The sequence below is a fragment of the Vigna radiata genome, chromosome 5 (genome assembly GCF_000741045.1).
Source record: "Vigna radiata var. radiata cultivar VC1973A chromosome 5, Vradiata_ver6, whole genome shotgun sequence".
Lineage (NCBI taxonomy): Eukaryota > Viridiplantae > Streptophyta > Magnoliopsida > Fabales > Fabaceae > Vigna > Vigna radiata.
In genome coordinates, this window is record NC_028355.1 from 22,958,920 (window position 1) to 22,972,907 (window position 13,988).

Consider the following 13,988-nt stretch of genomic DNA (forward strand, 5'->3'; position numbering starts at 1 on the left):
ATAAAGATAATTTGATTTTAAAATTACAAAATGGTGCAATTGTTTTAAAAAAAAAAATCGAAATTTGATATATATATATATATATATATATATATATATATATATATATATATATATATATATATATATATATATATATATATCAACTTCAAAATAAAGAAATCGTTAGTTTAAAATTATTTTATTAGATTTAACTTTAAGTCGTAACATTGATCTGTTTTCATAATTTTTTTGTTGTTGTGAATTATATGATGTTAGAATGAGGGAGATTAAATTTTATTTGGGTGAATGAGAACATGATTAAATTTAAACTATTTTTTCATCTTAAAAATCTTTTAATTGAAGGAAAAAAAATAATTTTTAACTTAAGTAAACAAGTTATGTATTGAAAATTTAAAATGAGTCAGAAAGTTTTACATTTAATAAACGTGAGTAAAATAAATAAATATAAAAAAAATTATAAGTTTGTTATATATAAATATCTTGATATTTTATATTAGACGCAAATAATGATTTGTAGTTGATGTCAGTATATCTACACTTATTCATTGCTATTATATGTAATGTAAATAGTAGGGAAATCAAAGACTTCATAGAACAAGTATTGTTTGTGAATATGAAAATCGTTAGTTTAATTAATATTTAAAAATAAAAAGTTTAAAAATTTGTTAAGATAAATGGTAAGATAAGTATGATGTATTCACGTATGTGGAGAGTCTCAAATTTAAATATCCTTAAAAATTCCGACGTTAGTGAGTAAATATAAGAAAGTTGAGTAATATATAAGAAAAATATAATTGAGTAATTGATAGTGTATTTTGAATTAATCTAAAAATAAAGTGTTGTTGAGACACGGGAGTGTAAATTTAGCACCGTGGTGGGCGCGACTTGGATTTGCTGTGTTTTCACGTTTAAGTGTTTGATGGGAAGAAACGTGGCTGGCATTGATTGTGGGAGTGCCACGTCGCCTCCTTTTCCCTAGAGTCAAACACTTCATTCCATTTGCGCGTTTCCTCTTTTCATTAATTGCTTACTTTTACTATTTTATTTATTATTCATTCAAATATTTCAACCATATGAATAAATGAATGAATGACACCAACAAGAACGTAATGTCTTCATTCATCTCTATCTTTCGAGGTTTTAGTCAAACTCCAGAGTCGTAAATTCGCAGCCACTTTCCCCTTTTTACACCTTCTCGCCATTCCCAATCCCAATCTTCTTCTCCATTCTCAGCACTCTCTCTGTAAATAGGTACGCTCCCCCTTCTAAAGCTACCAATCCAACAATCCTCCTTTCTTTAACTTCACTTACGCTCTTTATTTTTCATTTCCTCTGTTCTGTTTCATTTTTTTTTCTTGGTCATTGTGGAGGACAGCAATAATGGGAGCAGTTTGTTCGGCTGGCATGGTGGAGAGAAATGCTGAACTTGGAGGGAAGAGTTTCGGCTTTTCTGGGAAGCTTAAGAAGGAAAATAGCTTTGTGAATCGTGGAGATGCTATTTCAGATTCCATGTCTGATAGTGGTCAAGGTAGAAAGCAAAAGAGACACGACTCTGGGTTTTCCTTTGAACTTGGGTTATCGACTCCTACGTCAACTGGAGGAAAACAGGTCTGCTTTTGCTCCGCTTGCATCTTTTTTCTATGTTCTTATTGAGAAGCTTTGAAAATATGCGTATCATTAGGGATGTTTCTGTGGAAATTCATTGGTTGGAATGAGGGCTTTCGTGTTATTCTAGAATTGGATGTTGAGGGGTGTTACATTAGTGCCTGCAATCTCTGATTGGCCGCCAGTTGTGAATAGTTTAATATATTAGTGGTACGCCTCTATAGTTAGTGTGTGAAATAGTGTTTCGGGATGCATTTCATGGTATGTTAGGGATCTTCTAAATTGGAATCTTAATGGTTCATGATTGACGTCATTTTTTTGATAGGTGAGCCAAAGGGGTTCTTTCCTGGGAAAAGCTGGCGAGAGGGCAGTGGGAGTTTTGGACACAATTGGAAGTGGCATGCCAAAGTTAAATACTAATAGTGGGTTTGTCTCTGGCGTGTCTTCCAGAGGGAAAACAATATCAATACTAGCATTTGAAGTAGCTAATACAATAACTAAAGGAGCAATTTTGTTTCAATCACTTTCTGAAGAAAATATCCAGATTCTTAAAAAGGATGTTTTACAATCGGAGGGGGTTCAACTCTTAGTCTCTACTGACATGAAGGAGTTAATAACTCTTGCTGAGACTGACAAAAGGTTCTAGCTTGTTCAAATAATAGAATTTTTGTTTCTCATTGCTGGGAATTTTCTTTATGTTCTTTGTTTATGATTTTTCTGGGGAAACTTGTAGGGGAGAACTCAATGTCTTCTCACGGGAAGTAGCTAGATTTGGAAATATGTGTAAAGATCCGCAGTGGCACAACCTAGACAGATATTTTTCACGGTGAGTTTGCATGTACATTGTTATTGACAATGTTAAGCTAACATGTCATGATTGAATTCCTAGCTGATTACAATCACAAAAATTTCACGTTCAAACCTTTGACTAAAAAATTATCAGACTAGACTTAGAAGTTCTGGATGACAAACAATATCAGGCAGAGGCAGAAAAGACAATGCAGGAGTTTACCACTCTAGTTCGGAATACCGCTGTAAGCTCATTGTCATTTTAAATAAAGTTCTGCATATTTTTTAGTTTTCTCAGTGAATTGGTAACTGAGTAAAGCTGTTGTCATCATTTTGGTTTCTTGGTGTTTATTTATATTGGTTCACACTATTTGTTTCCTAATTCTGATGTGCTTTCTAAGCTGTTTATTGGTTATAGTTAGAGTTTCAATTGAATTTTTTTTAGCAGTTTCTTCCTTACGGATTTTCTCCTTGTTGTGTAGGAATTATACCATGAATTGAATGCTTATGAGCGTTTTGAACAAGATTATCTGCAAAAGATCAAGGAAATGGAGTCCTTAAATCTTCCTCTAAAAGGTTAGAAATTTCATAATATAGTTTTCCTCAAATCTTTTCAAATAAATAAATAATATTTCTAGCGGACTTAGTTTCGGATGACCAGTTTGGATTTTCAGTTTGACGTAAGTACTATCTGCAGCACGCTTCAAAATGTAATTCTGCTGTAGATAACCAATCATTGACAGCTACACTCTCTTTAAAATCGCAGGGGAGAGTATCACAATGTTTCAAAGTGAGCTAAAGCACCAAAGAAAGCTTGTGAGGAGCTTGAAGAAGAAGTCTCTTTGGTCTAGAACTTTGGAAGAGGTATATTTCCACTCAACGAACTGTTCCTAATTTGCTTTTACTATTGTTGAATTTCGTATTTCTACATGTTTACTTCTTTGAAGTGAATGTTTTATAGCCGCGGATTCATAACAAGGGACTTATTTTGTTGGAACTCAATTTGATTATTGCAGATAGTTGAGAAGCTCGTTGATATTGTGACCTATATAAATCAAGCAATTTATGAGCTCCTGGGAAACCATGGTATGAGATTGTATCTCTTAAGGATAAAAACCAATGTTGTACCAAATGTAGCTAGAAAATATGCCTCGCTTTTTGCACTAGGAGCCTAGGAGTTAACTAGGGTTTGAAGTCTGAACTTTTCATTCAATCCTGTTATCGAGAAAAAAAAATCAAATCGAAGGCGTTCTAATTTTTGACATGATTATTTTTAGACTAAGCAGATCGTAGATGAAATTTTCCAATTTTTTCTATGCTCTTGTTTTTTATTCAGATGTAACTGGAAATAACCAGCGGCCTTTTTCTTTGTGGTTGAGCTACTTGAAATTAAAGACAATTTGTTTTTTGATAGGCCGATATTAAATGCATATTTGCATTAGAAAGAAAATAAACGCTTGAAATGAAACACTTCATACAGTCTAGGCTATATTCTTATTGCTGAAGATCAATATGGAATCATGTTATGCATCCCTTACAGCAAACGTTATGTGACTCTAATAAACTAATGACATTACAATTGTTCTCCTCCTAAATCATCTGTTCCGCTTGGATTGACTTTCTGAGAAAAAGCACTTGGGAGAACTACAATACAATCAAGTGAATTTCTTCATCATTTTTAATGTTTGTGTTTCAGTCATGTATTGACTTGTGGAATCTACCTTTTTTTGTGTTTTCTATTGTGTAGATCTATATCTTGTTGCCTGGTCATAATAATAAGAAACGTGAAATCGTGGATTCGTGGCAGGTACAATCACAACCAGTTACTGTAGGGGTCATGAAAGACTAGGAGAAGCTGGTCTTGCGCTGCACTATGCTAACATCATCAATCAAATAAATATGATTGTAAGTATCATGCTGAACAAGATTGTAATGACCTTACAAATAGAAATATTTTTGATAAAATAACAATTGTTTATATCAGGCATCTCGTCCGACAGCACTTCCTCCAAACATGAGAGACACATTGTATCATGGTTTGCCGAACAATATTAAGACCGCTCTTCCATCCCAGTTGCAAACAGTTGCTGACTTGAAAGAGGTATACTCTCCCTACGCCGAATATCCATGACCTTCCATTTTCTAGTCTATTTTATGGTGCCATTTTTTTCTTGCGAGTAATCACATTGACTTGATGGGAACAATTTTATTTTGTTTTGGATTATGTTAAATGACATGACTTTTCTGTAGCTCTCCATCACTCAGATCAAAGCAGAAATGGAGAAGATTCTTAAGTGGCTTGTGCCGGCTGCCACAAATACTGTCAAGTAAGATGTGTAATATATTTGTTGGGATTTGCTTATACTTCTATTTTTCTCTTCTCCGTGTTGTTCTTATTTCCTTTTGTGAAAATAGGCCAAAAACTCCCGGCAATTGTTTATGTATTTATTTTATCTATTGATATTCATGACAGAGCACATCAAGGTTTCGGATGGGTTGGTGAATGGGCAAACACAAGGTTTGTTGTAAACTTGGATATCTTAATATTTGTTGGCAATTACTGTTGTGTTTACATATGCAGTTAAAAGAAAAGTTCACAACACTCTGATATTGCAGTAATGACTTCGATGATAACACCTCCAGAGAAAGTAACCTGATTCGTCTGCAGACGCTTTATTATGCCGACAAGAGGAAGATAGATGTTTACATAATTGAATTGTTGGCATGGCTTCACCACTTGATTAGCTTTGTAAAATCTAAACAAAACACCTTGAGATCCATACCTACGCGGTCTCCTCCCAAGGTACTTGAACTTCAGTCCAAGATGCGACAATTTTTAATTCTTTCCGTGGACAGTGGAAACAAGCCATTAGGAACTCAAATTTCTCAAGAGGATAGGAAATTATTGGAGGAAGTTATTGCTAGGAGAAACAACTCAGGACTCAGCAAAAGCGAGGATCTGGGTTTGGCCAAGAAAAGACAAGTGAAGGATTTGCATGGGACCAAAAGTGCTGGGAGTTCACCTGCCAAGGAAATCTTCGGTACAAGAGTTGTCATAAATCACCAAAACTATAACGTTTTGGATATTATGGATGGGTTGAGTCACTGATCACTCTATTTTTCTGCTGAAATTCTTGCTTATAGATAATACTCATCATTCATTTCTATATAGTTCTAGTTATGTAAATATCTATACAAACAACTAACACCAGATCTTTATTTTTTACTCATTAATTTTGTACAGCGGGTGAGAGAAGTAGTTGAGTTCCTTCTACTGTTCAATTTATTATTTTTGTGCGAATACACCGTTTTCAAAGTTCGTTGGAAAATAATTTGAATTCCTTTTTAAAAATTTTTTGTCTGTAAATTTGTGTCACTTGCTGCAGTTTCACTGTTTGGTGCTTATAGAATCTTATCTCTGACAAAAGTATTAAGAATGCAGCCATAATAAATGAACAAAAATATTTCACATTATTTTGGATTTGCACAACAATCAGATTGGTAAAAAGGAAATTGTCCAAGGTTTTCCTAACCACTTGCTGGTATAAGATGAGAACCACCACCCACTCTTCATATCCTCTACACCGCCTGATGGATCATCAATCAAATCGTATGGAAATCGAATCAGTTTTCTCTAACAATTTCGCATGTGTGGGACATAACATAACATGAGTTGTACGCAATTACAAGAGTTAAGATTAACTTGCTTCAGTTGCTTGGTGACACATCTCAATCTAACACCTATTATTTTTACAAAAGTTATTTTTTATTTAAAAACGAATAGAATGGAATTTTAAATTTTTAAAATAAAAATATTATCTTGAAAATTTTATATTTTAAAAAATTAAAGTTTAGAAAACTACTTATATTGAAGCATAATATTTTAGAAAAATAAATTCATTAATAATATAATAATTTAGAAAACTAATTATAGTAACAAAAAATTATTTAAAAAGTATTATAACTTAAAAAATAATTATTGAAAATTAATCGTTTTAAACACTAATAAACTAAAAAATTAAAGAATATGAAAATTTAATCTGTTAGAAAATGGACTATTTAGAGAGGTGATTATTTAGTTTTGTATTGAACTAAAAAATGTAATATTAAGTAAATTTTAAAATTAAAAAAATAAAATTATATATTAAAAATATTCTAAACTAATTTCCAATTTTTTATTTATAAAATTTAAAATTTATTAAATAACTATGATGATGATAATAATATGAATAAAAAATAGTGAGTAGGAAGTTTTACCAAAAAAATATTTTTATAAATTATTAATTTATTTATTTTCATAGGGCTTAAGTCTCAAAAACTCTTTAAAAGAATTATTTAACTTTATGACCTAACCTAATGCTCAACGCATCAAATTAGTTGTAGTAGAATTAAATGAGAGTTTTTTTACGTAAATTTAGCAAGTGTATTATAATTTATATTTTTGAATTTTTGTATGAAAATATTGATAGAAATATATATTATATAGACTGAGTGGATGAAGGTTAAGATTGAATTGTCTTTAACTTAAATTAAAAGTTTTTTATGAAATAAATAAATAAATTATATTTAAGTTAAAGATAATTTATTAATAAAATAAATTATTTTTAACTTAAATTAAGGGTTTTTAATAAAAAATTATATTTAACTTATTTTTGAGTTGAAGATACGATAATAGTTCTTGTATATAAAATTCATATTAAGTAAACATTTATTTAAGGGTGTTACTCCCTACACTTATCCAAGTGGGACCTGTACCTCCCCATTAATTTAATTTATTTCAAAAATATTCTATACCTCCCCATTATTTACTTTTATTCCAAAAATACCCTACACCTCTCCACTATAAATAACAATCTTTCCCTTTTTTCTCTCTCTACATTAATGGAGTATTTACATGGCTCATTAATGGAGCATTTACATCACTTAAATTTGAAGTTAGATATATTTTCTTAAATAAGTTTGATTCAATGTTATTTTCGTTGTTGAATATNTGTTCTAAATTTCTAGAAAAATGTTTATATACATGTATCTTTTTTTTACATATAATATCTATAATTTTTAACATTATATTATGTTTTAACTCACCGACATGTTTGACTCAAATAACTTGAATAAAATATTTAACTTATTATATAAATAATGTAAAAATATTATTAAATACTTAAAATATAAAAAAAAGTTATTTGCTAAATATTTAGAATTTATTTAGTTCTTTCGTGGTTATAAAGTTAGTATATAATAATAATAATAATAATAATAATAATATATCATTATTTACTATTAATATTATTATGTTTATTATTTTGTATTTGCACCTAACTTTTATTTTTATAAAATGGAAATGGTAGAAGTACTAATATTGAAGTTTCCTTTAAATTTTATATTTTGTAGTATGTTATAAATTCAAGTCTGAACCACATGAATGCTCCATTAATGTAGAGAGAGAAAGAGAAATATTGTTAATGATAGTGGGGAGGTGTAGGGTATTTTTGGAATAAAGAAAATAATGGGGAGGTGTAGAATATTTTTTAAATAAATTAAATTAATGGGGAGATACAGGTCCCACTTGAGGAGGTGTAGGGAGCAACACCCTTTATTTAAATACTATATGATAATGGACTTTGGAAGACTTTCTATATTTTTGAACAAGTGTATTATAACTTATATTTTTATATGAAAATATTGATAATAATATATATTATATAGACTGAGTGGATGAAGGTTAAGATTGAATTGTCTTTAACTTAAATTAAAAGTTTTTTATGAAATAATCTATTTAAGTTAAAGATAATTTATTAATAAAATAAATTATTTTTAACTTAAATTAGGGGTTTTTAATAAAAAATTATATTTAACTTATTTTTTAGTTGAAGATACGATAATAGTTCTTGTATATAAAATTCGTATTAAGTAAACATTTATTTAAATACTATATGATAATGTTTACTTAATACGAATTTTATATACAAAAATATAAATGTTTACTTAATACGAATTTGGGCCCAAATCGGCCGTTGTCCATTTTGTCTCTAAAATGGGTTACAAAAAATGGACTTTGGAAGACTTTCTATTAATGACATAGAGTAACCCATTTTAGAGACAAAATGGACAACGGTCGATTTGGGCCTAAGAGCTTCTCCCATGCATTTTGCATTTTTTTTTAACCGATAAAAAATTTCCTTACAAAGAAACTCTAAATTATGAAAATAAAATTGTATAAAAAATTTGGAAATAAATCTATGAATAAAAAAACACTAAAATTACAGAGATTGTAAAAGTTAGGATAAAAATTACATTGAAAATTATTTATAATTATATATGAGTGCAAATTAGTTTACATTATCATTGTTAGGAGTAACAAGTCGCAGAAGGCGTAGGAGTGAAATAGAAAACGAGTCTACATGAAAATTAAATTTCAACCAACAGTGTCCACGTATTAGTTGCAAGTTGGTAATCTACGATATTAAATTGCATGACATTTTTCAATTAAATTAAGAAAAAATCATTTACTAATAATGATGGAAGATTTGTTTATCATATGGGCATTAGCATGAGGCATGCTTGCAGGAAATCTCAATCTTGGTATAAATTATTATTAGTATAAATTACCAACTTCAAATTCACCCACTTTCTTTATGCATCATCTTCATGTCATCCACAGCGTTGGAAGCATGCCAGAAAAATGGGAGTTGCTTAAACATTCTTATCACTTCGATTCGTCTTCAATCAATTTATGGTATTTTACGACCAAACATGTCCATTCCATTTGGATTATGTGAATAAGCACAAGAAAAGTATGAGAATTCGTGACGAAAGCTTCGGCCAATTTTAATTAAATAATATTTTTTAATATATCTAAATTTTTTACATTTATTTATTATTATTCTTATTTATTTTTTACTCTCTTTTTTCTTAAATAAATAAAAAAATTATATTTTTACGAACATTTTACCCTTATAGTTTATGTCAAATAAATGTAAAACACTGGTACATAATCGAGCTTTAACGTCACCCCTTAGATGTGGAGTGGATCGACGTATATTAATTACTGGTGACATTTTTGTAAATAAGTGACCATTTTAGAATGACACCGACGTCTATAATGTTATAGACGTCGGTTTACTTGGCAACATACGTCTAATTTCTTGTTAAATCACCCTTCTCGAACTAGTTTTGCGCACTCATCGTTTTCCTTCGCCTTTTCTCTCCTTTGTATCGCCTTTCAGGTGCGTTCGAACACTTTTCAACCGTTTAAACTTCGCTTCTATTCCGATTAAACTTGCTTTTGATCCGTTTGATCTCATTTGAACCGATTAAAATCAGCTTTTCGTTATGTTTTGGTGCAATTTTTCTTGTGTCTTTGTGTCAACGAATTCTTTTTCTGTGGCGAAAATAAAGAATACAATGTCACCGTATTCTTTTTTATTGGCGGTTGAAATGGAACCGGGCAGTGACCCGGGTTCGGTTTTGGGTTGAAATGTCATGAAAGATTTAAAAGATGCAATTTTTTCTTACGAAGAAACTAACAAATGAAAGAGGTGCTACAACGCTACCTAAAGACACGAGATACTGCACCAAAACACAACGAACACCATTTAGATGTCGATTAATGTCATGCCCGACGTCTATAGTGCCCTTAGACGTCGGTTAATATTATGTCTGACGTCTATATAGTGTCGTAGACGTCCGTTTGGGTCACGTCCGACGTCTATAGATTACCCTTAGATGTCAGCTTGTGCCATGTTGAACGTTTATATAGACATCGGTTGGCACACTAACGAATGTCTATAATGTCGTCTAAATTGCAGTACTCGATCGACGTCCAATTGACGTCACTCTTATAGACGTCGGTTCCGGATCTGACGTTAAAAAGTCAAAATAACATACGTCTAAAACCCTTTCTCCAGTGGTAAAAGTATTTTATTATACAATTATTCATATTTTTTCACATCACTCTTGGCTTATGTTTTCAGCTCATTCCGATAATGGTCCTTCCAAGTCTTCTATTTTTCAAGCATACATCAATAATTACATAGAAATAGATCTTATTTGATATTGATGTTGATTAGATATAAGATGAGTTTATAATATAAGAAAAATGTAAATTTTATTTTATAAGTTGATTTTATAGAGTTTAGTTAAGTTTAAAATTTATTCTTTAACCATTTTTTTATCACATTTCAGAGTTTAATAATTATTTAAAACTAAAGATTTGTTAATGCTCACTAAAATAAAATATAGTTGTATTTTTTATGCTGAAAAAACAAATACGTAATTACAGAAATCAGAAAAATGAAGGGCACGAAAGCTGCTATTTTGATGTAAATGAAATTTCATCAGTATCACTAACGGTTTTCCTTAAAAGTTAATAATGTTACAAGAAATAATAAATGAATCCATTCTGGTTAGGATATCTGAATTGATTTGATATAAATATGAGTAATATTTTATTTTTTAAATTAAGTATGCAGGTAAATATGAGTATTTATATGGATAATGATATTTAGACATCATTTTTTTTTTACAACATTTGAATATTGATTATGTGTCAATATGTGATTGATAAAAAATTGTTCCACAATCAATAATAATAATTATAAACATTGTTGTGGAGTAATTTTTAACCAATCACATATTGACACGTAATCAATGTTCAAATATTGTCAAAAAAATGTTGTCTAAATATCATTATCCTATATATATATATATATATATATATATATATATATATATATATATATATATATATATATATATATATATATATATATACTGATTCATCTTTATAAGTTCATATATATTCTTATATATGTTTTAAATTACTAAAAGAAATTATATTAACATTTTTTAAACTTTAATTTTTTAACTTAGGATTAGGACATCCATTTAACAATTTTATTCCTTATACAATTAGTCAATGTTGAAAATTCGTATGAGAATGTTCTCTTCAAAAGATTATAAAAAGTCTTATACCTATGATTATTCACAAGTATTATCAAAGTTAGTGATTTGTTTCAGTGACTAATTCAGATAAATACAATATAAATGAAAAAAATTAAATGTGAGGATTTTTCATATTATAAGTTTTTATAAAAAAGATTTGAGATAAAAGTGTTTTTGGTTGTGATAAAACAGGAGTATAAGAATATTATTATCAAGTACTCATAGTTGAAAATATTTATGCTTAAAAAAATATACTAATATGAAAAAACTCACTCTTTAGAGATGACATAGGAGATGAAAGTCGAGTTAGAAATATAAATGTGAATATAAGTTTCACATTATATAAAATTAAAAAAATTGAAAAAATATAAGATATAAAACCTATAATCTTCTTTTGAATTTGAGATGATGTTAATTATTATGTTATTTGAGTTAGACTCAACCTTTTTAATTTGCATTTGATCCAATTGAAGGTGGATGATATATGAAACAAAATCAAATGAACTAATTTGTTAAAGTGATATATTACTTCTTCTAATATTTCTTTAAATTAAAAAGAAAAGTTTTAGCCGAAACATATTTCCATGGTATATATTAATTCGTACTTTTAAAATCTAAATTAACCAAAAATAATTATAACGTATTTCATGAGAAGATAGATAAAACAAATTATTAATTAACTATTTGAAAAATTAGGACTGAATTGAGACAAAATAAAAATACAATGATCAAATTGGAACAAAATAAAAATACAGGGACCAAATTAAAATAAATGCAATAACACGTGGCATTGTCAGTGCCACCTCACATTGTCATTGCTAGGTGGCACAATGTCAACTTGACACGTGGCAAATTTTATTTTTGAAAGAAAAAAAATATAAAATATAAATAAAAATAATTAAATAAATATTTAAAAAATTCAAAAAAATCACGAGCTGACACGTCTCATTCTTTTTAACTGTGTTAATACGAAACTAACGACAGTGGCCTAATTGCTTACATTTTTCAAAAATAGGGACCCAATTGAGAAAAAGAAAAAATGAGGATCCTAATTGAAAAAAGTCACCGAAAATAGGGACTATCAGAATGATTAAACCTAGATGTTAATGTCAAGTGACAATATGAGGCCATTTTTGTTTGTGTACCTCTTCTTTTTGTTCGTTTTTAAGGCTTTGTTCACTTGAGTGAATTTGAGGGAGAGTAATTGAGTAGATTTGAGAGGATTTGAAGGTAATTTTTGTTGTTGTTTATTTGAGTGAATTTGGAGATAAACGAAAGTAGATTTGGAAGTAAAGTTTGTGAGAATTAGTGTAGGATTTAATTTATGTGACTGATTAAAAAAATTTACTTTCAAATCTACTCTCACTTATCTCCAAATCTATTCAAATAAACAACAAAAAAATTTATCTTCAAATCCTCTCCAATTTTCTCAATTACTTTTTTCTAAATCCATTCAAGTGAACAAGACCTAAGTCTAAGGAATAAAGTTGAAGAGTTGCATTATCAGGAAATGGCAATTTTGTTACTAGTTAGTAGGAGATGTTTCATAATTTCACAATAAACTTTAATCGTTTTGGTAATTTTTGTTGAATATTTGCTACTATATTTTAAATTAACTAGATATTTGTAATTAAGTAATCTTACACTTGAAATTTATCTATATTTTACAAAAATATAAATTACAATTTGACTTATACTTATTTAAATGAAAACTATGGAAAGTAAATTTTTCTTCTAAATTTAATTTAATATAAGAAATTAATTTAGTTGTTAAATGGTCATAATTTAGTGTATAAAGACATATTAAAGGTAACAATGAATTAATTGTTACAACTATTTAGATATTTTTGAAGTAGCTTAATATATTAAAGCTAGGGTGATAGATTTCTTTTTTTGTCTTAGCTCGTTTTTTATTCGATATTTCAATATTATATAAAATAATAGTCCTATACCAAATTATTGTTTTAAAAAAAACTTATATACCACACACTGGGCAAACACATGACGAAACAAGTGTAATCTTCTGGATTTTGAATTTTTGGTAGTTTGAATTGGATGAGATGTTAAAATTTTTGTTAGTACTCTTAATATTTTCATTCACAATATTAAAATTTTAAAAATAAACTTCCTATTTCAAAGACCAGCACGGTTGGTATATATTTCGTTTCTTTTGGTGAACAATTTAAAATGAATTTACAACGTTATTCTGATATTTTTCTTCTCATGGCAGTCAACAACTAATAAGCTGGGCGTGTTTTAGTATTGCGCGTGGTAAATATTTTTTTGTTAAACAATATTATTTTTCATACAGTTATCCAATAATAGACTTTTATAGATATACATTTATTGACTTTCACTATAATAATGTCGAAATTAAACGAATAAAAACTCTTTATTAATTGGTAATATAAATTTATACTCAATTTTCTAGTCAACCATAATTGAAATGTGTGTTGCACACGTCTTACCTGAAGAAATAAAAACTAAGAAAAAACACCACAACTTACCTGAAGATTCACGTAAAAAAAAATGTATGTAACTTTGTTCTAAAACTGAACTGAAAATTCACGCGTTTTTGTAAGGGGGAGATGTTCTTAATGTAATTAAAAGGAAACATTTTCTGTAGTTTGGAGGGAAAGAGAGACATT

The 13,988-nt window shown here is 28.8% G+C and overlaps 1 protein-coding gene across 1 annotated transcript; it reads left to right on the forward strand.

Annotated features, from left to right (window-relative positions):
- Positions 1-1,083: 1,083 nt before the first annotated feature.
- Positions 1,084-5,679, forward strand: LOC106759861. Its single transcript, XM_014643223.2, has 13 exons — positions 1,084-1,254; positions 1,379-1,611; positions 1,934-2,247; positions 2,342-2,434; positions 2,552-2,642; positions 2,880-2,973; positions 3,164-3,261; positions 3,414-3,483; positions 4,205-4,302; positions 4,382-4,498; positions 4,648-4,724; positions 4,871-4,915; positions 5,014-5,679. Exons 2-13 carry the CDS (start codon positions 1,384-1,386, stop codon positions 5,504-5,506), a joined length of 1,818 nt encoding a protein of 605 aa, XP_014498709.1. The 5' UTR covers positions 1,084-1,254; positions 1,379-1,383; the 3' UTR covers positions 5,507-5,679.
- The last annotated feature ends 8,309 nt before the right edge of the window (positions 5,680-13,988 follow it).